This window comes from Eschrichtius robustus, chromosome 12 (assembly GCF_028021215.1).
Source record: "Eschrichtius robustus isolate mEscRob2 chromosome 12, mEscRob2.pri, whole genome shotgun sequence".
Taxonomy (NCBI): domain Eukaryota; kingdom Metazoa; phylum Chordata; class Mammalia; order Artiodactyla; family Eschrichtiidae; genus Eschrichtius; species Eschrichtius robustus.
The window spans coordinates 108,384,638-108,408,158 of NC_090835.1; the positions used below are offsets into that span (position 1 = coordinate 108,384,638).

General features: G+C 41.2%; 1 protein-coding gene across 1 annotated transcript in view; it reads left to right on the plus strand.

The window, feature by feature from the left end:
• EXOC2 (exocyst complex component 2) overlaps window positions 1-23,521 on the plus strand; it is a 154,549-nt gene that overhangs the window by 94,409 nt on the left and 36,619 nt on the right. Inside the window, exons 14-22 of the mRNA XM_068559475.1 lie at window positions 435-500; window positions 674-831; window positions 1,203-1,324; window positions 2,421-2,482; window positions 8,705-8,785; window positions 9,052-9,111; window positions 9,794-9,855; window positions 11,387-11,453; window positions 15,227-15,343. Coding sequence (XP_068415576.1) covers window positions 435-500; window positions 674-831; window positions 1,203-1,324; window positions 2,421-2,482; window positions 8,705-8,785; window positions 9,052-9,111; window positions 9,794-9,855; window positions 11,387-11,453; window positions 15,227-15,343 — 795 coding nt within the window. The remainder of the gene's footprint in view (window positions 1-434; window positions 501-673; window positions 832-1,202; window positions 1,325-2,420; window positions 2,483-8,704; window positions 8,786-9,051; window positions 9,112-9,793; window positions 9,856-11,386; window positions 11,454-15,226; window positions 15,344-23,521) is intronic.

The following is a 23,521-nucleotide window of genomic DNA, read 5'->3' on the forward strand; positions in this document are numbered from 1 at the left end:
GAGCGCGGTGTCCACAGGCGTCCGGACACTTGTCCAGAGCGTCTGCTCCTCTCGTCTCTGCACCCACCGCCCGGGAAGTGGTGCTGGAGCGGCATTGTGGACTGAATGCCTGTAGGCTTCACTGTAGAAAACTGTGGATGAAAACAGCATGTGAAATTCACCTACAGAAAGTTTCAGTTTAATACTTAGGTTTATTTATGAGAATTGTACTTAAAGGTTTTAGGAAGATGAATAGCTTCTTGTTGGAATAAGAAGGGTGTTCTAATTAGTCATCCTTTAATCAGAAACTTAGATTACTTCTTATACATTCCTTTTAATCAAGTTATGACTGTATTTCATGCTTTCTTTATATACAACTGCTAAAGCATTTCTTTTTTTTTTATAAATTATTTCTAAAGACAACTAATTTTTTTTTTTTTTTTTAAATTTTTAAGACTGCTGAGAAGTCAGGCCATATTGAAAGATCAAAGAATGTAAGGCAAAGACAAAATGATTTTAAGGTGAGTGAAGGATAGGTATGTAGACTTTTTCTTGGGGTAGGGTTTTCTCAACCAAGGTGACTAGAGACCTTGACCTACATTGAAGACATCTGTCTTGTGCAGGCTGACTCTTCCAGTTGATTTAATCAAGTTGATGCCTTTTAATGTAGTTTTGCTTGTTCATTATTGTCTAGAAAATGATCCAGGAAGTAATGCACTGTCTGGTGAAGCTGCTTCGCGGGGCCCTGCTCCCGCTCAGCGACGCGGAGGGCGGAGGGCGGCAGTGCAGAGGCTGGGAAGTGAAGGCCGAGCTCTCTGGGCAGGGGCTCGCTCACGCCATCCAGACTCTCAGGTAAATGTGGGCGTGTTCTCCGGAAAAGGGGGAAAAGCCACACACTCAGTGTGGGATATGATTTTTAATACACTCAACACAGAATTTTACTCTCTCCTTTTGTGTCCACTGTTTCCCGTGTGTCATCTGATAACTAAGCTCTTAAACCTCGCTGGTGCTTTTGTCTGATGAGAATGTCACCTTTTTCATTATTTAGTTCAGTGTCACTGTGATGTTATCCCTGTTAATGGGCTTACTTTCCCCATGTTTTCAACATAACGCTGTAGCTTACAAGCACCATCGTGAATCGTTGCGGGTTGGCCAAAATGATGTCGGGAATTGCTTCCAGATCCCCCTCTGCTGACATATGTTTTGCTGTGTTTGTTCTACAGGCTTACTTATGAATCCTTGACTGCCCTTGAGATTCCTAATGACCTGTTACAGACGATCCAGGACCTCATCTTGGATCTTCGAGTGCATTGTGTGGTGGTTACACTGCAGCACACAGCGGAAGGTATGTTGAGAAAAACTGATGACATTGGCTAGACAACAGTTATTTGCACATGCCACTTCTTTCCAGCTTCCAAATCCTTAAAAACATGAAAGATGCTCTTATAGAAATCTGAGTATTTCAGACTGTCTATAGCTGCTCAATATAATTTTTTACCTTTTTTGAAACTTTTCAAATCTACTTACTTTGAGATGCCAGACCATATATAAATTAAGATGGGTATACTTGAAAAATATTTAAGAATGTAAGAACATCCTTATGGAAAATGTTAAGTGGAAAAAGTAGAATGTAAAATGTGTATAAAAGTATGATCCCAATTTTGAAAATATATATATTTAAAATTTTTAATTTAGAAATATCAGCATAGAATCAGAAGAAAGACTGTTAACAGTTTCTCTTTGCCGCAGAAGTTATAGGTGTTCATTTTCTTTATACTTTTATAGAGTTTTCAGGATTTCTGCATATAGTCATAAACAATAAAGGTTATCTTTACAAAGCAGCCTTTCGGGTTATTAAACATTTTCAAAAACAATCAAGAACATTGTTGTGAAAGGTGCAAGCCGTTGGTCTCTGTCCCAAGGACTTTGTTGTAGGCAGGCTGTGTCTGCACAGAACCGGCCCCTGGCCCAGCCCGGGGCTGAGCCCTCAGGTGTGCGCCGCTCGTGTCCTTCCCTCCGTGGGGATCGCGTTGTCATCGTCGGGAGCATACAGGACGGAGAGAGAGTCCGCCTTGGTCATCAGAAATGTTAGGGGAAAGTGCCGTGTGTCTTATATTGTACCTGTTCAATATTATCAGGAGTGCTGAATGACTACTAAGTTGTTGTCTGAAGCTATCACTGAGCCTAGCCCAGCATTCTCCAGATTGGGCTACACAGTAGACAATTTTATTTACATTAATGTTGTATTCGAAAAATCCAGTGAGTGATACACATTTAAATCCTTGAGTCTACCAGAATTATATTCTCTCCCTGCTTTCACTGATTTTTTTACAAACTTATATAAAACAATTAAAAACCATAACCTTTATGCATTTTTATCTCTCTGAAGTTCAGTGAGATAATTATAATAAGACGCGCTCGTGTACTTGTGTTCCCTGTAGAAGTAAAGAGATTGGCTGAAAAGGAAGACTGGGTTGTCGACAGTGAAGGCCTGACGTCCCTAGTAAGTTCAAATTCTTTTCGGTGATTAATCATTAGTGTCTGTTATATTCAAAGTAATTGACTTACTTTGATAATGAGCGTATGCTCTCTATTGCAACTCTAAAACGTTTCTGGAAATGGAAAAGCAAACTTCTTAAAGTTTTCCTTCTCAGAGTCATTTTTGCTTAACACTAACCACAGGTATTTAAAAATTAGTAAAAATAATGGATCCCCCTTTAGAGTGATCTTTCTTCATCCTATGACTCTTAACTGTTTCTTGTTGAGTTACATTTTTTAATGTAATTCTAAGTTACCCAGCAATTTGAATTTTTCAGAAAAGCAGGATAGGAAACCAGTGCTGTTGCTGGGCCCTAAGGCAAAACAGGCAACAGCGAACTTCTCCAGACGCATGCAGGGGTCAGGTGGGCAGTTAAAACCATGGTCTGTTCGCTCTTTTCAGACGGGGCTTTGAGATTTTCAGAATCCCCTTGAAAATAGTGTTAGTGTTAGAGTTCGTGAGTTCTCATGTTTTCGAGTCTGTCCCATGGATCCCACAGCAACCTGTATGTGGGTGTCAGGCAAGGTTAAAACATTCAGTGGCTTAAAACAAGGGGGCATTTCCTTTTTCTCTCCCACTAAAGAGGTTGGGACTGGTGTGGCAGCTTTGTCATGTAGTACGGGCAGTGTCCAGGGCTCCTCCGACTCCTGCTTTGTGACCCTTAGTGTGGCTCCTCTCTCAGGATGGCCTCATGACATGGGATGGCCACTGCAGTTCCAGCCACCACAGCCTTACTCCTGTCAGCAGGGAGGTCCAGCATTTTCCCAGGAGCCACAACTGACAACTCTGTTTACATCTAATTGGCCATAATTTATCCACGTGCCTACCCCTGTCTGCAACAGAGGCTGGAAAAAATGTAGTTTTTCAGCAGACCACAATCCTGGCCCCAACAGTTTCTGCCTTACCTTAGTAGACAGGTACAGTAGAATAAAACGGCCTGACTTGCCCACATTTACAAACTAGTGGGGCTCAGGTTGTTGAGGAGCAACCATCCCCTGTAACATTTCTTCACGTCCTTGAATTTGTGTGCTTGTCCACAACCTTCCTCTGACAGTTGGGGAATTTTTTTTTTAATTTTGTTTTATTTATTTTTTTATACAGCAGGTTCTTATTAGTTATCCATTTCATACATACTAGTGTATATATGTCAATCCCAATCTCAGTTGGGGAATTTTTGACAAGTTGAAATTCTTCTTTTCCTCCAAAGTTCAAGGTTCTTTCTTAAGTTAATACAAAGCTATACAAGTGTGTGTTTGGAACAGCAGTGCTTACTTCCAAATTTTTGTAAATTAAATCATGCTTGAAATTAGGGAAATTTATTTTTAATAAGTCATAATTATATATATATATATTTTTAAAATCTTATTATTATTTTTCACTGCATTGGGTCTTCAGTGCTGCACATGGGCTTTCTCTAGTTGTGGCGAGCAGGGGCTGCTCTTTGTTGCAGTGCGAATGCTTCTCATTGCGGTGGCTTCTCTTGCTGCAGAGCGCGGGCTCTAGGCGCGCGGGCTTCAGTAGTTGCGGCACACGGGCTCAGTAGTTGTGGCTCGCAGGCTCAGTAGTTGTGGCACACGGGCTTAGTTGCTCCACGGCATGTGGGATCTTCCCGGACCAGGGCTCGGACCCATGTCCTCTGCATTGGCAGGCGGATTCTTAACCACTGCACCACCAGGGAGGTCCCTGTAATTATATTTTAAAGGATTTAATTTTAATAAAAATTTGTTTTGATTTATTTGGTTTATTTTTCTCAAGTATTTATGTTTAAATACAAACTATCCTATAACTAAATATTGGGTTGGCCAGAAAGTTCGTTCGGGTTTTTTTCCGTAAGATGGCTCTAGTAGCACTTAGTTGTGTTTAACTTCATTTGAAACAATTTTGTTAGATTGTATGTGACACCTGTCATATCAGCGTGCATTTAAAAAAAAGACTTATCAAAATTGGTGAATTTTTGTATAGCCATTTTAATATTGAAGATGGAAGAAGAAAAGCAACATTTTCAGCATATTATGCTCTATTATTTCAAGAAAGATAGAAACGCAACCAAAATGCAAAAAAAGATTTGTGCAGTGTATGGAGAAGGTGCTGTGACTGATCGAACATGTCTAAAGTGGTTTGCAAAGTTTCGTGCTGGAGATTTCTAGCTGGACAATGCTCCACAGTTGGGTAGACAGGTTGAAGTTGATAGTGATCAAATCGAGACATTAATTGAGAACAATCAATGTTACCACACGGGAGATAGCCGACATACTCAAAATATCCAAATCAAGTGTTGGAAAATCATTTGCACCAGCTTGGTTATGTGGATTGCTTTGATGTTTGGGTTCCACATAAGTTAAGCGAAAAAAACCTTCTTGACTATATTTCCGCACGCGAGTCTCTACTTAAACGTAATGAAAACGTTCAGTTTTTAAAACAAATTGTGACGGGCGATGAAAAGTGGATACTGTACAATAATGTGGAACGGAAGAAATCATGGGGCAAGTGAAATGAAGCACCACCTACCACACCAAAGGCCGGTCTTCATCCAAAGAAGATAATGTGTGTATGGTGGGACTGGAAGGGAGTCCTCTATTATGAGCTCCTTCCGGCAAACGAAACGATTAATTCCAACAAGTACTGCTCGCGGTTAGACCAACTGGAAGCAGCACTCTATGAAAAGCATCCAGAATTAGTCAACAGAAAACGCATAATCTTCTATCAGGATAACACAAGACCGCATGTTTCTTTGATGACCAGGCAAAAACTGTTACAGCTCGGCTGGGAAGTTCTGATTCATCTGCCGTATTCACCAGACATTGCACCTTCAGATTTTCATTTATCGGTCTTTACATAATTCTCTTAATGGAAAAAATTTCAATTCCCTGGAAGAGTGTGAAAGGCACCTGGAACAGTTCTTTGCTCAAAAAGATAAGAAGTTTTGGGAAGATGGAATTATGAAGTTGCCTGAAAATGGCAGAAGGTAGTGGAACAAAAGGGTGAATATGTCGTTCAGTAAAGTTCTTGGTGAAAATGAAAAATGTGTCTTTTATTTTTACTTAAAAATCAAAGGCACTTTTTGGCCCACCCAATATTTAGAGGAAGGAGGTGTGGAGCAGACTGTGCCATCCAACACAGCGGCCACTTGGCACACAGCTTCAGACTCCAAAGAAAGAAACAAGTACAGAAGAAAAGAATATCTCAACTTTCTGTATTGACTACATGTTGAAATAATGCTTTGATATATTACACGTTATGAACTAAAATTTAGGTTTTTCTTTTACTTTTCTTATTGTGGTTCCTGGAAAATCTAAGATTACGTACATGACGTGTGTTTGGCTCACACTGCACTTGTGTTGGGCGGCACTGGTGTGGAGGGAAGGCCCTGTGCTGCTTCTGTGTCTGGTCCGGTTACGTCCTCAGTTCTGTCTCAGTAGCCGTGCCATCTTCAGAAGCCACTTAACCTCTCTGCCTCTAGTTAAAGAAGCGGAATGCTTGTTCACAGTGTTGTTGGTTACGATTAAATGAGATGCTGTAGAAAAAAGCTGTAACCTACAAAGCTTTATACACATACAGAGGATTTTAATTTATTAAACTAATACTTGTAATACTGGGACCACTATGATAAAAATACCTTAAATGTACACAAAGCCTTACTATTATCAAAACTCTATCCTATGCCCCTGTCTTCCCTAATTATCACAGCAGGCCTGGATGGCAGGCCAGAGACATCGCTGGACCAGCACCGCTGAATTACTGCCCCAAATGAAACAAGCCAGGCAGAGCAGACAGCACAGTCCTGACCCTGGGTTCTTAGTACCAGCTTCAGATCATCTTGTGCAAAGAAAAAGATGTGTGTTCAGTTTGAGAAAACAGAGCATCTGTTTTCAAGGATTTATGTTCATTAAAAAAAAAAAACAACAACAAACTGACAAAATATGAACAACTTAGTCATAAAATAGGTATTGGCTTCAGGTTAGTGTTTTTTGTGCACAGAGTCTAGTGTGCGCGTGTGGTGACTGCACATCCGGGTCCCCAGTGTGTGCGCGTGAGGCAACAGCCACCTCTAAGGTTGGTTGGTTGTTTGTAGAAGATAAGCCCCCATGAAAGTCCTTCAGAGTGGTTACTGGAGAGACTTGTTTCTAATAAATTTAAAGTTTATAACATGGTAAGAAACTGTAACCATAGAATAGCTAGTCTCATGTTTGGTGACACACAAGCCAGAGATCTAAAGCCACTTACGGGTGATTTGGTGCCAGCCAGTGTGTCTCACTGGACGTTGTTGAAGAAATGTGCTAATAATCCCATAGGCCTCTGGGAGCTGAGCCTGCTGTCAGCTGTGGGCACAGACTTCCCGTGAGAGGGAAGGTACATCCAGGCTTAGAGCAATGTCCAGGGTCCAGCTTTGAGTGTTTACCTAACATCTGAAATTCTCAGGTTTTGAACAGAGAGTCAGTTGTCTCAAAGGCTATTACATACACTACTTTACATTTTCTTAGCATTTCCATAGTACTGATCCCATTTGTTTGAAATAAGGATGTTTTTCTTTCCCTGTGAGTCCTTATCAAGTTAAAGAAACGCACATGAGCTTTGCCCCCATGACTGTGCTTTCAGCTGAGTGTCTGAAACAGCTCGTTGGAGAGCATCCTGTTTTCCACTCATGTTGAAAATGTTTTCTGCCTTTTTTCAGTTTGGATAATTCTGAGAATGTTCTCCTTTCAGAATAACTGGAATGATATGTGATAACTTATAATCAGCCAGCTTGGGTGATTCACTGACAAAATGCAGAGATAGTGCCTTTTCTTTCTTTTCAGAAAAAAGAAATCGCAGCTGTGTAGACTCATGTGCTCCCATTCCCACTGGCAGTGCTCTCCGGGCTCTCTGTTCACATTCTAAGGCAAGACAGTTAGGAAACGGCACAGGAACAGGAACATTGAACTGCCTGCCATTGGATTTGGGGTTGAATTCCCAGTGTTATTATTGTAACATCTTAGATTTTCCTACCTTCTGGGGCATGTAGGTGGGTTCGTAAGGCCGGTGTCTACCAGGACTTTGACACTTTACTTTCTGTAGGCGGTATTTTCTCTCACATCCACCCCTGCCCCCGCCCCCAACCTTCTTTCTCTGCACTTAGACTTTTGCATGTTCTTTATGGTGCCCTCTGGTGGCTCCAAAGTGCAGTATTAAAATGACATTAAGTTGAGGTGCTATTAGTTTTCCTTAAGCCTGGATTCCTTTTTGTGAGAGAGTAAACTTGTCTTTCTTTGGTTTGTATACAGGTGTGTCTTTTTTTCTGTTCGATTTTTCCCTGAGTTCTTTTAGTAATTGAAGCAGATTTTGCCCAGAGCTGGTTCAGCTGAACTGAGCCTTGCCCTGCCCCGCGCAGGCTCGACCAGGCTCTGGCCCGTGGTGGTGACTTGGCGCCTCCAGGCCGCTCCTGTCTCTGTCCGCGGGCGGCCCCTCTCGCCCTTGGTCTCAGCTTGGATGTTGTCACTGGCTCAGGGGCGTCTCCTGCGTAGGGCAGAGCCCCTCCGTCAGCTCTCCTCTGAGTGCCCGCTCGTTCTCTTCATGCCACTGACCCTACTCTGCAGTCCACTTATGTTATTTCTGTACTTTTTTTTTGTAAAAGTGACAGTTTGGTCGACTCCATCCCAGAATGTACACGTAACGAGAACACGTGTCACCGTCCCCTGGAGTGGGCCTGGCACGAGGAGGTGTAGTTAGGGCTCATTCAGACCCATCCTGAAGCCCATTTGTTGGACATATTTTCAGGTTTCATTTCTGACTTGATGGACATAGAAGGTGACTGTAGAGATGGTTTGGAATGAAAGGTGTCGGCCTTCCTCTGGGTCATCGTACTAGCGTCCCCTGGGAGATGAGGAAGGCCCGGGAGTTGGAGCTCGTCCCAGAGTATGTTACGTCTGTGCTTCATCCCGGCATCTGCCTCTCAGGAGAGTAGAATTTTGAAGAAAAATTCTCATTCTACCCAACTTCTAGTCTAGTTGAATTAGATGTGCTTCCAACTGTCAAGATTCGTGGTCTTTAAATATCAAGTGCAGAACATGCCAGGTCTAGGTCCGGGTGGCGGGGAGGCTGTGTGTGTCTCCATCCCTTTCCGCACGTCTGGAAATCTGGGCGTCGGGGCCGAGTTTGCTTCTGCTCGGGGTCTGCATGCCCAGGTCCTGTTGCTTTTGTCTTCTGCAGCCGTGCCAGTTTGAGCGCTGCGTGGTGCACTCGCTGCAGTCGCTGCGAGACGTCCTGGAGTGCAAGCCCGGAGAAGCCAGCGTGAGTGTCTGAGAGCAGCTGTCCGCGGCGGGGGCCGGGCAGCCGGGGGCTCCCCTTGCAGGTTTGCGTCATTGCGATGCCAGAGCTGCTGCCCTGTCACTCAGGCCACAGTCACTCGGCCCGAGGCCAGCTCTCCATTCCTGTCCCCTTTCAGAGTCAGGTGGCCCACACTGGACGCACTTTCCCACGTGTTAACTTCTTCTATCAAACTTTATAAACAAAAAGTTTTCTTAGCCAAGTACAACAATTCTCATTCTTCCTTACAGGTCTTTCAACAACCGAAAACCCAGGAAGAGGTTTGCCAACTAAGCGTCAATATCATGCAGGTACTTTGTAAAAGCACTGATGCCCTGAAGCCTGAGATAATGCAAATTATTAGTCTTCCCTACTACTCATAATCAGTGTATAGCAGATATTAAATATGTATTCTTTTTCTCTTCTTGTCTGAGAACATAATAGTTTATGGTAAATAAGTTCAAGGTAAGATTAGTTCCAACTTGCTGAGCAGTACCCCAATAACTCATTTTTATTATGCTCCCCTTTTTTGTGTTCTCACAGTACTTTGTGTGTATATATCTGTTAGAGCACAGATTAAATGACATGACAGTTGTTTACATTGTACCTAGAGCACCAAGTTCTTTGGGACCAGTGCCTTGTGGGCACATAAACCCAGTTGAACGCATGAGTGAATGAGTGAGAGGAAGGAAATAAAATACATTCAAGAACTTAACAATGGGATCAGAATATAGGTGCTTTAAATTTTTTTTTATCACTTAGCGTTATACATTGGGATGTGTGTTCCCAGTGCTTACATACTTTTATGTGTGTGTGAATATATACTCTATATGTGGGACATACAGTCTATCACTTACAGAAGGTATATATGCATACATACCACTTAATGGAGATACGCCGTATTTCTGGTTATTTATGTAAAATTATCTGTAATGACCAAATAGATTAGTATCTAAGCGTTCATACCACTGAAACATCTTATTTTTGACTTAGGTTTTTATATACTGTCTGGAACAGTTGAGCACCAAGCCTGATGCCGATGTAGATACTGCACAGTAAGTAGAGCTGAGAGTAGCCTCACCGATGCGTTTACCGGGATTGAAAATACAGACTCTTGTTCTGTGTTTGGTCTTATACCCTGGGACTTCCAATAAGAGAGAGCAAGTAGTCATATGAATTACATTTTTATATATTTGGCCTGTATTCTTTCCACAATTTCTTCATCTTCTGAACTTGTCTCACCTTTACTAGAGGCACATTGAGCAAACTGAGCACATGATTAGCTTACTGATTATCCAGAGGAACAGGGTTTATAAATAATAAAATAGGGAGTTAAAATGCGTGACTCCTAGTTGATAGCTGTTGTGGTTCTGGTGCAGGGCGTTGCCCCGGCACTCCTGTTAAAGGGACACTGTCTGGGCCATTCTTGGTTAGTTGAGCTCCAGAGGACACATCTCGATTCCTGATATTTCCAAATCCATGTGATAATTCTTTTATAATGCTGCTTTCTGGGATTTTTTTTAAACCTAATTTTTCTGACTGTTTGGCACCTGTAATTTCTGTGTACCTAAGGTTTATGCTCTCTGACACAGATGATACTGAAATAAATGCCTCTTAAATCTATAACTGACAACTGGAATTTTTTCCATGTTTGTCTGTTTCCATGTTTCCATGGTTTTTGCCTCTCAGTATATAAGACACTTATCTCTCTGAGACTTAATAAATATTTAGTTGTTCTAGTTTTTCTTTGCTCTTTATATGTTTATTAGCACATTAATTTACCAGGAATTTGTATTGTTAATCAGTTTCCTGATGTTTTGGATTAAGTAAGTCTTGTCTTCTTGTTTTGTTACAATTTCTCTTCCTTACATCATTGAATTCTAATATGTAGTGAAGGTATTTCTGAACTTTATCTTCTGTTCTATTCATTCACAAATGTTTCCTATCAGTGTTTGTTGTTTTAATTATCAGTAGTTTGGTTTTTTTTTTTTTAATGTTTTTCAGATTGGTATCCTTTTATTGCTTCTTTATTTTAAACTTATTTTATATGTTTATCTATTTAGTCTTCCATATGAATTCTAAAATCCGTTAGATTTAAAGAAAAGGAATCCTGCTAAGGTGTTACTTGCGATTCTGCTGTATCTGTAAATTAATCAGTGGGTCTTTGGTGTTTCCTCCCCTGCAGCTTTCTGTGTCTGGTCACTTGTTAGGAAATTAACTAATTTCCTAACTCAGCTCACCTCAAGTCATTTACTATGAACGTGAGCTTGAAAAAGTCCCCTCTAGATTCTGATGGGCAAAAACATTTCAGTTATGAGAGTCTATACCTAGAAATTAAATTATTGGGAAGACCCCAAAAGCACATTTTACGTGGCCCATGTTAATAGATAGTCCACAGTGCCTACTTTGAGCTGTTAGGTGTTAAATATTACAGAAAGTTATATGGTTTTTGACCAAGAGGTTTTAAAGTCAAATTTACATAGGTTTCATTGCATTTTTTATTGAGGCATAATTGACACATAACATTATGTTACCATTTTTAATTTTAGTGCTTTAACTTGTTCTCTTACTTGCTTCTCTATTCAGTCTCTCCGTTGACGTTTCTTCTCCTGATTTGTTTGGAAGTATCCATGAAGACTTTAGTTTGACTTCTGTAAGTAAGATCATAAATAATTAAGATGATAAATAGAAAGTAAAACGTCATTTTTTATAAAACATGTCATTATGACTGTTTCATAACAGTCTAAATTATTAATACTTTGTTACCACATTACTGCTATAGCATGCTACTCTTACTTTGGAGCTGTGTTTTATTTTGTGAAAGTTTTAGTAAAAATATAATTTTGTAAATATTCCACACTGAAAAATCTTTTAGCTGAAGTTGCAGCTTAAGTAGCTCCATCTCCTCTCTGCATCGTGTGGAGATCCTGAGTGTGGTACCCTGGTGCTTGAAAGCTGGAGAGGAGGCAAAGGACAGGCACCGTTTCTCCGCATTTTCCCTCTTTAAACAGAGAAGCTCTTCTTTTCTCTATTTTTTTTGTTGTTGTTGTTAAGTTCCCTAATAGCATTTTATTTGAACACAAAATTCCATGGCAAAACCAAAACCAAATCACCTTTTCTATAAACACACATATATTTTAAACATACGCATGTGTTTAGCGATGATTCACACATACACTTTATCCTGTATGTAAATTTAGCTGTTGAAATTCAAACTCCAGCTATCCTAGAAAAACAAAAACAAAAACAAAAAACAACCCTCTCTGGTTTGTCATTAGCTTGAATGATGTGTGTGTATGTGTATGTACCTCTCAAGAAAGAAAACATGTGAACTAAATTTCCTGCCATATATAATTTCTACAGTTATTATAAGTATGAATTCCTAAATAAGGATTTGTTATATTAGGAAAAACAGAGTTTAATCAAAGTAATTTTTTTTAAAAAGCTATTGTAGGTTTAATTACTTGGGTGACTAGGTAGATAACAGTACTGTTCATGAAGAGAATTCAGGAAGAAAATAGTTTCTAAAGAAAGATTAAAAATTCAGTTTGGGACCAGATGTGTTGAATGAGAGACGTTCAGGTGGGATGTCTAGTGGGTGATTGGACCCCAGGAGAGAGATCTAGGTACAGATTTGTGAGTCAGCAGTGTAAGGCCTGGGAGTGGATGAGAATACTAGGGAAAACAGTAGGAGGAGAGGAGGGCCAAATATATAAAAATAATTTTGGCGGTGCCAGTATTTAAGGGAAAGCCTGAGGCAGAGAGCCTGGAAGTTCCCTGAGAAGGAAATCCAGGGACAGGTGGGAGAGTGCGTTTAAGCAAAGGAATATTGAATGGTATCGCAGACTGACAGAACATCAGGCCGGGTCAGACAGAAGCCAGGCCTCGTGGGAGGGCGTGTGGATGGCCGAGGGGCAGCTGCCTGCGCTGGGTCAGGGATGAGTGGCAGCTGAGGAGGGCCATGTGGTGAGTTCAAACCGTTCTTCCGCTGTGAATGGGAGAGAAGGACATGCGAGGAAGGATCTTCTCAGTGGAGAAAGGCCTTGCTGCCTGTCTGGCCAACCACGCTTCTTCTGGGGCTTTTGGGACAAGCCTGATTTCTACATGACTATCTTCCCAGTGTTTGGAGCAGCTGCCGTGGGCTCACATGTTCCCTTCGTGAGCTAACACGGCTTGCTGGGCAGTGGTTCTCCTCTGAGCCCCCGACTCCCCCAGAGCCACGCCTTCGCCTCCTCTCCTCTGTCACCCAGAGCCCTGCATGCTTCGCACTTGCTTCTGCTGGTCACTGGACCTTCTCTGTCCCATTTCACTCTCCTGAAATTGTTCCAAATTTGGTACCAAATTCAGTTCCTGTGTTTTTCCCCATTGGATGATACCGTGTTAGATTTGGTCCAGGTAATTGAGATCTTCTTAGGGTCTTGTTCTGTTATCCAGCAGAGAGGCACCTGCAGAGGCACGTGGCACGTGGGCTCAGCAGAGAGGTGGGAAGAAAGAGGGCTAGGTTTCTGGTCCGCTTGCTGGTCTGCTGCCTACTGACAGAAGAACCTCGGGCTTGCCACGGAGGGTGGCCTGATGGCCGCATCACAGAGACGCTGTGCAGCAGCCGGAACAGTCCATGAGGCCGAGGGGTCCTCAGGCTGCAGGTGCTGCCGTGGATAGGTTGACTTGTTATTTTCAAACATAGGTATTCATCTGAGTTGTTTGTCAGCTTTTGATGAGTCATTCAATTTTAAGAATTTGATTATTTGTCGGGTTTTCTTCACACTTTTGTTTCCTGTGATTGGTTATATTTGAGGAAAAAATACTAAGAGTAAGACTTCAAATCACTCAAATAGTTTTTCCATTCTTGGCGAAGAACCATTCAGATTACAAGGGTAAAAATCAACCAGAGTTAATTAATGAAGAGGGCAGAGAAGGCGTGGCAGGCTGGGGTGGGCTGCTGGGAGGCGGTGCCTGGAGGGTAATTAAGGATTGATCGTGGGGCTGAGAGACCAGTTGAGATATTTGGGATGCCACTGCTCAGAGTGGCTGATGAAGCGGCACGGTGACTTTATGTCACACGCTTTACAAGGGCCACATAACAGTGACAGTTAGGTGTGGGCAGGGGTCTGGCCTCCTCCAGCCTCACGTGTCACCTCCTGGTGCCCACCTCACGCGGTTTGAACACGGAACGTGGGTGAGGAGTAGACGCACAGCGCACTTGTTTCAGGCTTGTTGTAGCCGCCACTTCCTGTCCGTAGTCATTCAGGCCACTGACAACCTTTCATTGCTTCGAAAGCACTGTAATAATTCCCGGGCCTTTTAATTATATTTGTTGATGATCACAAAAGGCAGCAAATAGGCCATGCTCTGCCAGAACTAAACAGTAAAAGTTTAAATAAAGACATGGAAAGTTGTACACATTTTGAGGGAGCTGAATGGAATTCTTGGGTGATCCAGGCTCAGTGAGCCTAGCCCTGTGGTCTGTGCACCTGCCAGGGCCTGGTTATTCCCATCTGCCTTCCTGACACTAACCTAAGTTACCCTGATTAGTACACAGCAGCGATCAAAGTGTGGGTGAGAGCTTCTCCTAGAAAGGAGTTCTGCCTTAGTTTTTAGTCAAGGATCTAAACCAAGGCCCTAAATTAGTCACAGTTGTTCCAGAGAAGCCCTCACACCTGAGGGAGCAGGGACAGTGCTCAGACAGCCCCAAGCACGGGGACAGTGCCATTCCTAGAACTGTATTTACAAAGCCAGTTCTTCTGAACTCTGAGAGGATGATTGATTCATCAGCCTGGGGGGTCTGGTAATTTTGATAAGAAGTCACCTTAAATAGCGGGAAGCCTGGGGAGTGTAGAACAGCGCCCTGCATGGCTGACCGGGGGAGAGTCCCGTAAGAGGGAGACTCTTCTACGTAAGAAATTCTGTGAAGGCCTGGTTTTTGAAGGAGCCCATCTGTGGATGGCATTACAATTCTCTTCCAAGTTATAAGAAATTTAGAAATTATTTTCTGAGAGTTTCTACATTTCTTGGTAGTTATTTTTAAATATCCATTTTTATAGCTTTTTTTGGGTGCAAAACGTATGAAGTGGAATAACCAATAAAGTAGAATCCCTTTCCTAAGAACAGCAGCTGATCGTATTTTACTAGTTTACTGTGTTGCATCAATCTGTTTTTCCATACAGCTGTTAAATTTCAAAAGGAATTTGAGTCAAACATTATTTGGCTCTTTAGTGTGTTATGTCGTAGCGAGCAATTAGTAGAATTATAGAATTGTATTGTGTTTCTCCCTGTTACTGGAAAGAAGGAACCAAGAAAAACAAAGCATTGAATATTGATATTAAACACCAAGAGATTATAATTAAATTTAACAAGTGATAAATGTTATCTGTTAGACTTTCAGTTTGTTACTATAAATAGTTTTCTAAAAATTTGTTTTGGTTTTAGGAACAGAGACTTTTGATAGTCCTGAGTAATTGCTGCTACCTAGAACGTCACACCTTCCGAAATATCGCAGAACATTTTGAAAAGCACAACTTCCAGGGAGTAGAAAAAATAACACAGGTAAATGGATCGCGTTAAACGGACAAGTGGTGGTGTCATCCGCTCCGTTCCCAGCTGTTTCCTCAGCGCCCCCCGCCCCCGCTCCTCCCCACGCCCGGGTCCCTCCTTCTCACAGCTCACCTGAGTCACTGAGGTAATGCTCTCCTCTTTCTCTAGAGCAAAGCCCTCTCAAGGTTAGAGCTTTTCAAAACTGAGGGAGGAAAAGGAAAGAAAGGCTTCAAACCCAGATCTTTAGGAGTCATCTCTGATTTGGCTCCTTTTAGGTTAAAGCTTCTACTTCTAGCCGCCAGCAAACCCTGAGCCTGCAGAGCCACCTCTTCTTCCTCCCTCCCTCCCGCTCCAGGGGGCCGCAGCAGTGCTTCTGCTTGCCTGCCAGAGCACACGCACACACACTCGTGCACAGCTGTAGGTTGCTTTGTCTTACCTGAAAAAGACATACCCTCCACTCTCCAGTCCTGCCTGTAGAAAGGTGGACAAAAATGAGTCCTGTATAAATCAATGGAGTAGGTATTTTTAGTGTTACACTTTGTTGATTATATTTTTCAAGTAAGCAGACAAGGAAAAAATGAAGTGATCATGTTATTATTAAAGGTTGCTTGGTTCCTGGACAAAAGTTTATCAGATTTCTAAGTAAAACTAAGCTAGAACCACTTTTCTAATGTCAGTACAGTTTCCTCAGTGCGAAGAATAAGAAAGATAGTGATCTTGTTAATCTTATAATCAAAACGTGCTCTTGATGGATTGCATACTTTTTACAAATGATGGTTCCAGTTCATGAGCTAGATTGGGATTTTTTTTTCAAAGATTGAAAATGTCAGAGTGGGTGGCTGTGTCTTGTTTTCTTGCCTTTTCGTAAAGATTAATCATCCTGATGAGAAATGTTGTGACTTAAGACTTTAGGGCCAAATGTCGCGTTTATTTCCAGAAATTTTTGTGTTGAGAACTGCAAGGTGCTCTCTTGCAGTAGAAGGTTAGTATTTGTAGAAAGTGGGCATTTCGTTTTTATGCAGTAACAATAATGACACTAACATTATTACTGAAGAAATCTTTTATCATTTTAAAAATATATGAAGTGATTAGGAACTGCATATAACAAGCAGGGAGATTTTTAGGTTTTTACAAAGTTATGAGTGGGAATTATCTGTTAGGTTCAGTTTGTATCATTAAGAAGAAGAATGAAATTGACATGCAGATAGGCTTTGATGTCCTTCCCAGTCTTTGTCCAGATTGTTCTGAGACAACGTGGCATGAAGGATCTGGGGGTGGGCTATTCTTGGCACTCAGAATTTGGAATTGAATATTTTGAAATCATTCAGTTGAGTATTAAAGGAATAGACAGTAAACTAGATTTATAGTGTTTGTGCTGATTCTGTTTTTTATGAGTGAATTCGTTAATTTCGTGATGACAATCAAGTAAAATATATTTCTTGAATTAAGGTATAAAAGTTGCCAACTGCCACTGTTTTTCACGGTTTCTTTCTCAAATGACAGATAGCTCGGGAGGCCCAGATCCTAGAACAATCCCAGGGCACGTGTGTCCTATGAACATTGGTTATCCGTTCTCTGGCTCTGCTCTGCTCTGCTCTCAGAGGGAAGTGCTCACCGAGGGCTTCTGCCTGGTGTGCTTCTACCAGACGGACCCCACCTCTCTCAGGTCTCCTTCTGGCTGCAGGTGGGGACTTTGCCCAGGGTCCTCCAGGCATAGTTCCTTCTGCTTTCTTACTCCACCAGGAGCAGCACAGAAATGGCCAGCCTTTTCAGTTCCCTTTGTCTCGGTCTCCATCTTCGAGAGTAGAATTAATTTTTACATAGGAACAGTACGTGCATAATCACGCTTGTTAGGCGTTTATTAAAATTTAATCATCACTCATCCTTTAAAGCTAGAATGATTTTATATACACAGTTTTATTTGATGAAAATAGCTCTGTGAAGTAATCAAGGAAAGTATTATTAACTCCATTTTTTTCATGCAGAAAAATGCTCGGAGAGGTTAATGCCTTGACCTATGAGCAGCAGAGCAAAGCAGGACTCAAAATTAAGTTTTCTCGTGCTAAATCCAGAATGCTTTCTGGCCCAGCAGCATACATATATTAAGATAAAGAACAAAATTGTTTCCATGAAAGCACACCAAAGGAATAGGACATGAAGCCGGTTGATTAGTGTATATCATTCGGACTTGATGAAACGACATTAAATAATAAACATTAAATTTATCAGATCAGAGTATCAAACTCCTCTTTCCCTACAAGTTACATTCTTTAAAATAGGCCCCATCGTAGGCCTTCAGTGGATGTGCTGTATGGAACCCGTACAGCAAGTGCCAACTCTGAGTGCTGTGTGCGTTTCCATGTGCAGTGCCAGCACCTTTGAGTTTTCCTCAAGTCTTGGAAATGTTTTTCCAGTCATGCATTTTTTTTTTCCTTATTATAAAAGTAAGACCTATTTATCATTTTTTAAAAAGAGAAATACTGAAAATCTAAAAAAATTTTTTATATCATCTATAATGCACCAAAGATGAACACTGTCTTATTTTAGTATATATAGTAATTAGTGTCTTTTATATGCCATATACCTGTGTGTATATATGATATAAAAAAAAAATGAAACATTTTCCTGAATTCTGTTTACCTTGAATGTATCTTTTTCTATCGGCTCTTCTGTTGTGAGCGCTTTTCCATTTTTATTAACTATTTTTGTAAAGATGAGCTTTATGGCTTTATAATATTTGTTAATGCAGATGTACCATTTTTTAATTTTTATGATTTTAACTTTTTCCTGCTGGTTATTTTCGTTGTTGTTACTGAGAGGGGAAGATAGTCTTTGGTCACATTTCTTACTTCCTCACAGTGGATTCTTAGAAGTGGAATTACAACTCCAAAGACTCCTGGTGGAGTTTGCCAGATTGCTTTCCAGAAGCCGGTCTCACCACATTTGGCCATCATCACTGATTATAGTTTCTAATTTGATAGGTAAACATACTCTTTCATGGTATTTTCATCTGTATGCCTTTCCCTGCTTGGTAGGTTAACACTTTTTCATATGCTCGTTGACTGTTTACAGAGTTTTGCGTTCTAAGTGTGCACACCAAGTTAACCACAAATCCTTAATTCTTTGAGACCTTTGAGAAAGGAAAACCAGAGCTATATGGTTAATAAACCTTAACTTATAATTTTATTGCGGTAGCTGTAATTACGTAATTCCAAGGAATTTTTTTTTACATATATTTTAACCTGTGCCAGTCTTTTAAAAGGAATTATCTGATTTTAGAGTTTGGATAATTACAGATTTTTGACAGACTCAGGAATGTAGTCATAATGGCCATTAAAGTCTGGCATTAAATGCTTGATTGAGGTTTCATTTGAAGCCCCTAAATCTCTTTCAGGTATTCCAACATGGAGGTGGAGAAAGGACAGGTTTTTTGTTATTTTTTTTAAAATATGTCCAGGGAAGGTCCTTTACAGCAATCAATTTTAAAGGTTTTTGAGTCACTTGAACCATGGGTACCATATTTTACATATTCGATTATTTTTAGCTTAATTGTATATAATTCTTTTTTTTGCTGCTCTTTTTATTTATTTATTCTAGTTAAAACTTTGTTTTTTAATACAACTTTTAAAAGTTAAACTCCATTTACACTTATTACAAAATACTGGCTCTATTCCCCGTGTTGTACAGTGTATACTTGAGCCTATCTTACACCCAGTAGTTTGTACCTCTCCCCCCGCCCCCACTGGTAACCACTAGTTTGTTCTCTATATCTGTGAGTCTGTTTCTTTTTTGTTTCAGTCACTAGTTTGTTGTCTTTTTTTAGATTCCCCATATAGGTGATATCATCCGGTATTTGTCTCACTTATTTCACTAAGCATAATGCCCTCCAGGTCCATCCGTGTTGCTGCAAATGGTAGAATTTCATTCTTTTTATGGCTGAGTAGTATTCCATTGTATACAGAGACCACATCTTCTTTCTCCATTCATCTGTCAGCGGGCACTTGGGTGCTCTCAAGTCTTGGCCGTTATACATAGTGCTGCTGTTTTTTCACAAAGAAGATGTTGTTTCAGAGATGAGAGAGAAGCTCAAAGTCTGTTTGGAAAGTTGGGGACGTGCAAGGTGTAAGTGAGTAAAACCATTGGTTCACCACTTGGGCAGGATGTGGGGTCCAAAGTCAAAACCTTGAACCCTGGCAGATAAAATTCAACCACTGGAGTTGTCTTTCACCCCACCCCTCTTCCCAGTTCTGTCCTCACGCTGGCACTCCGGGCCCTCCTCAGTCTCATCTCATCTACTCCTTCCGTCCCTTTGTCAGTGGTGCCCGTGATCTTTAACCTGCAGGCCGTTCCTAGGCTTCGGATCTGCTTCCTACGAGACGTCTTCGCTGGAAGTTCCCCTGGGATATCAGGTCATTGTGTCCAAACCAAAATGGCCCTCCTCCTTCATGCCAGCCCCTTTCTGTGCGCCCTGTCTCAGTCGGCCAGCTGGGCCCTGGGGGTGTTCTGGCCTCCGTCTCTCGTGACGGGTGATGAGCCGCCCTCTGAATCCGTCTCCACCCCTCTGGTTGCTCTTCCTGCTCAGGCCCGGCCCTTCATCCGCCGGCCACTGTACTTTCGCAGGAGCCTCCCTCCCTGGCGCTCTGTGCCCTGAGTCCCTTCGCTCTGCATCATCCTTCAACTCCCGTCTCAGATACAGGTGTCTCGTCCCACAGAGAGCCTCCTGTGGCGTGGCCCTGCCCTGCCCTGCCCTGTTCTCCCAAAGCACGCACGGGTGAGGGCCTCTGCTCTTCTTGCAATGCTTCCTTCAGAGGCTGGAATCGCACTTGACACCTCGCATTGTGACTAGTTGAATGTTGGTTTGCTTCTTTTCTCGACTAAATTCTTTTCACATATTTCTGTATGAAATGTTTTATCCCTACAGAGGAATAGCTCTTGTGTAGATAGATGTGAATTAGAAGAAATTGCAGCTGAAGAAATGCAGTATCGTGATCAGGACCCTCGGTGCACATTTGCATCACCTCCCTCCCCTTGTAGAGAGTCGCTTCTGCATTTCGTGGTTCCTAATTAACACGTTGTTTACTATTACCTGTTTCTGAGTTTTAAATAGCATCAGTGGGATCATAGGCATGCATTTTTCTATGACTCCTCTTTCTACTCAGTACTGTTTTTGAGGTTTATCCATGTTGCTGCATGTAGGTTATGCTAATTTGTAAAATAAATTAGAGTGTCTCCTTTTTTCTTCTTCTGAGAGTTTATATAGAGTTGGAATTATAGTATTTGTTATCTGAATATTTAGAAGAATTCTGGTAAAACTTTCTGGGGCTGTATTTTCTTTGTGAGACAGTTTTTAATGACTGGTTCATTTTCTTTAATGGGTAAAGAACCACTCAGGCTTTCCGTTTCCTCTTGCTAATTTGGTTCATCTGTATTTTTCTTGGACTTTGTCCATTTTGCCTAAATTTTCAAATGTATTGGCATAAAACTGTTTTATAATAGTTCCATATTCTTGCAATCTCAACTGCATCTACAGTTTTGACCCCCTTTTATACTTAATGTTGCATGCTTAATATTTTAGTCTTTCTTTCGATTAGCTTTGCCAGAATCTTTTCAAGAACCAACCTCTGTCTTCACTGATCTCTCTTCACATCCTTGTTTTCTGAGGCAGTAACTTGGGTGCTGAGCTTAATTGTTTTGTTTACACAGCTCACTGATTCCAAACCTTTCTCCTTTTTCATATGAACATTTAAGGCTATGTATTTCCCTCTCTCTAGTGGTGTGCCACATGCTAACACATGGTGTTCTCATTGTTCACTTTGTATTTTCTAATTTTAATTGTGTGTTTTCCTTTGACACACCAGTATGTAGAGGTGTGATTTTAAATTTCCAAATTGAGGGAGCAGTTAGTTTCCATATTGGGAGTTAGTTTTTTCTTTGTTAGAGCTTTCTGACTTAAGTGTTCTGATGTCAGAATATCATGTTTTTAACTTTGTTGAAACTTGCTTTGCAGATGATACATGGTGAGTTTTCTGAAATATTCTACCTTGCTTGAAAAGATTGTCCTTCAGTTTTGAATACCACGTTCTGTTTGTGTCTGTTAGACCAAGTGTGTGAATTGTTCATATTTGTTCCTTTTGTTTGTTTGTGTGGTCTTTAATCTGTCCATTACTGAGAAAGATGTAGTACAGTCTCTCTTTGGCTACTTTTTAGATATTTTCTTCACCTCTAGAGTTCTGTAGTTCAACTATGATGTGTCTCTTGGTATGACTTTTTTTTTTTTTTTTTTTTTTTTTTTGCCTTTTCCCCTTGACTCTGATTGATACTTTTAAGCAGTCCTGGAAAATCCTCAGCCATTACCTCGTCAAAAATTCTCCCCTGTTCACTCTTTTCTCCCTTCAAGAATTCCTGTTGGATCATATCAGACCTTATATTCTCCATGTCTCTTACCTTCTTTCATGTTTTTTCCCTCATCTTTAAATCCTCTGTAATGATTAGGAATATTTCTTCAGCTCTCTCTTCTCATCCACTGCTGCTTCTGTTATGTTTAAAGTTGTTTTTCATTTCCAGAAACTCTTTTTGGTTTTTGTTACTAAGTCAGGAAAAACGATTAACTTACTCTGGAATAGTACAATTTGAAACATTATACCAGTGTAGGAGATGGTGGTGGTAAAGTGCTTTCCAGTGGCCCTCAGATGGTTCTGTGTAGGTGGCCACGTCAGCTGCAAGCTATAGTCAAGTAAACGGAGAGGGATTTTTGCAGTCAGGTGAAGCCTGATTAATGGGATGTGAGCTGGTTAACTTGATTATAAAAAAATTCACAGAAAACGAACAGTTGGGGAATATATAGATCATAATCAGTCACAGGTTAGAACCACGGCAGAAGGAAGATGAGGAGAAATGGCTCCCGACAGCAAGTCCTAGGTGGTCCTTCTGTGTCAGAGTGACAGCATGTCCTGTCATATCACAGCTTGCTTTTTTGTTTTAATAGTGCCACCTCTACTAGGGATTAAAAGTTTATTTTTTAAAATTAACTATTTACTTGGCATTTATTTTGTCCACATTTGACAAGTTATGGTTCAGTAACATGAAGGAATGTCAATTCACTGTCCAGCCATCTGTTTGTAAAGAATTAAAAATATATTAATTTGACTGAAACTAGTAATCCAGATTCACTTGCACAGAGATTCTGCTTATAGTTTGACGAGTTTATTTCTATAGAGCTGGCTCAGTTAAATGTACTCTTTCTGTCATCTTTGAAATGAAAATAACAGGGCTTTTTTCCTGCTATTTTTTTCTTTCTCAGAAACTTTTTTTTTTTTTAGAAGTATTCCTTCCAAAAAGTTTTTATAATAGTAAACCAGAAAATTTAAGTTGGAAACATTAAATCACAACAATGAAATGATTTTACGTTTTGTTAACTATTTTGAGTGAGCTACAGACCCCTGTGTAGACACCGGGGAAGCAGAGCATCCGCCATCCGCGTTTTGTTCCTGGACGTGCCCCCCGTGACCACATGTGACATCAGAGCACCTTGACCTGCACGTTGCTGCCGAAGAGAGAGCTGGTAGATCATCACAAGCCTCTAAAATGCTGCCTCCTAACATGCTCTGTATTTCTCCACGTTATTACTGGCTGTTGAACTACAGTTGACCTTGAACTACGTATGCACTGGGGTTAGGGTGCTGACCCTCCACCCAGTCGCGTAACTTAGAGTCAGCCCTCCGTATCCACCCTCCCCGTCTGGGGGTTCGTACAGTACGGTAGTATTTACTACCGAAAAAAATCCACATATCCGTGGACCTGCACAGCTCAAACCTGTGTGAGAACACCTATTTCTAATTACATAACTGTTGAACTAGCACCCTTTTTTCCCCTTTTCCATTAGAGACGGCTGGCCTGGAAGCCGTCCGGCCCCACCTTCCCTGAGAAGCTTTTCAGCCCCTTAGCAGTGCCCTGGTCACTCTTGCTCCCTCTGCTTCCTTGTCAGCCACATTCCGTGAACATTGTCTTTCGAATGTTTTCTCGTCTGTCTGCCCTACTGGACTGTGGTTTCCTTCCTAACAGAGTTTTTTTTCACGTAACTTTCATCCATCATTCTCAGGTGGTGGGTTCGTGATAGACAGACCCCATCCTTGCATTTCAAATACGGTCAGGTGAACTCAGCTGACATATGTGCTTCTCAGATGGTATGAA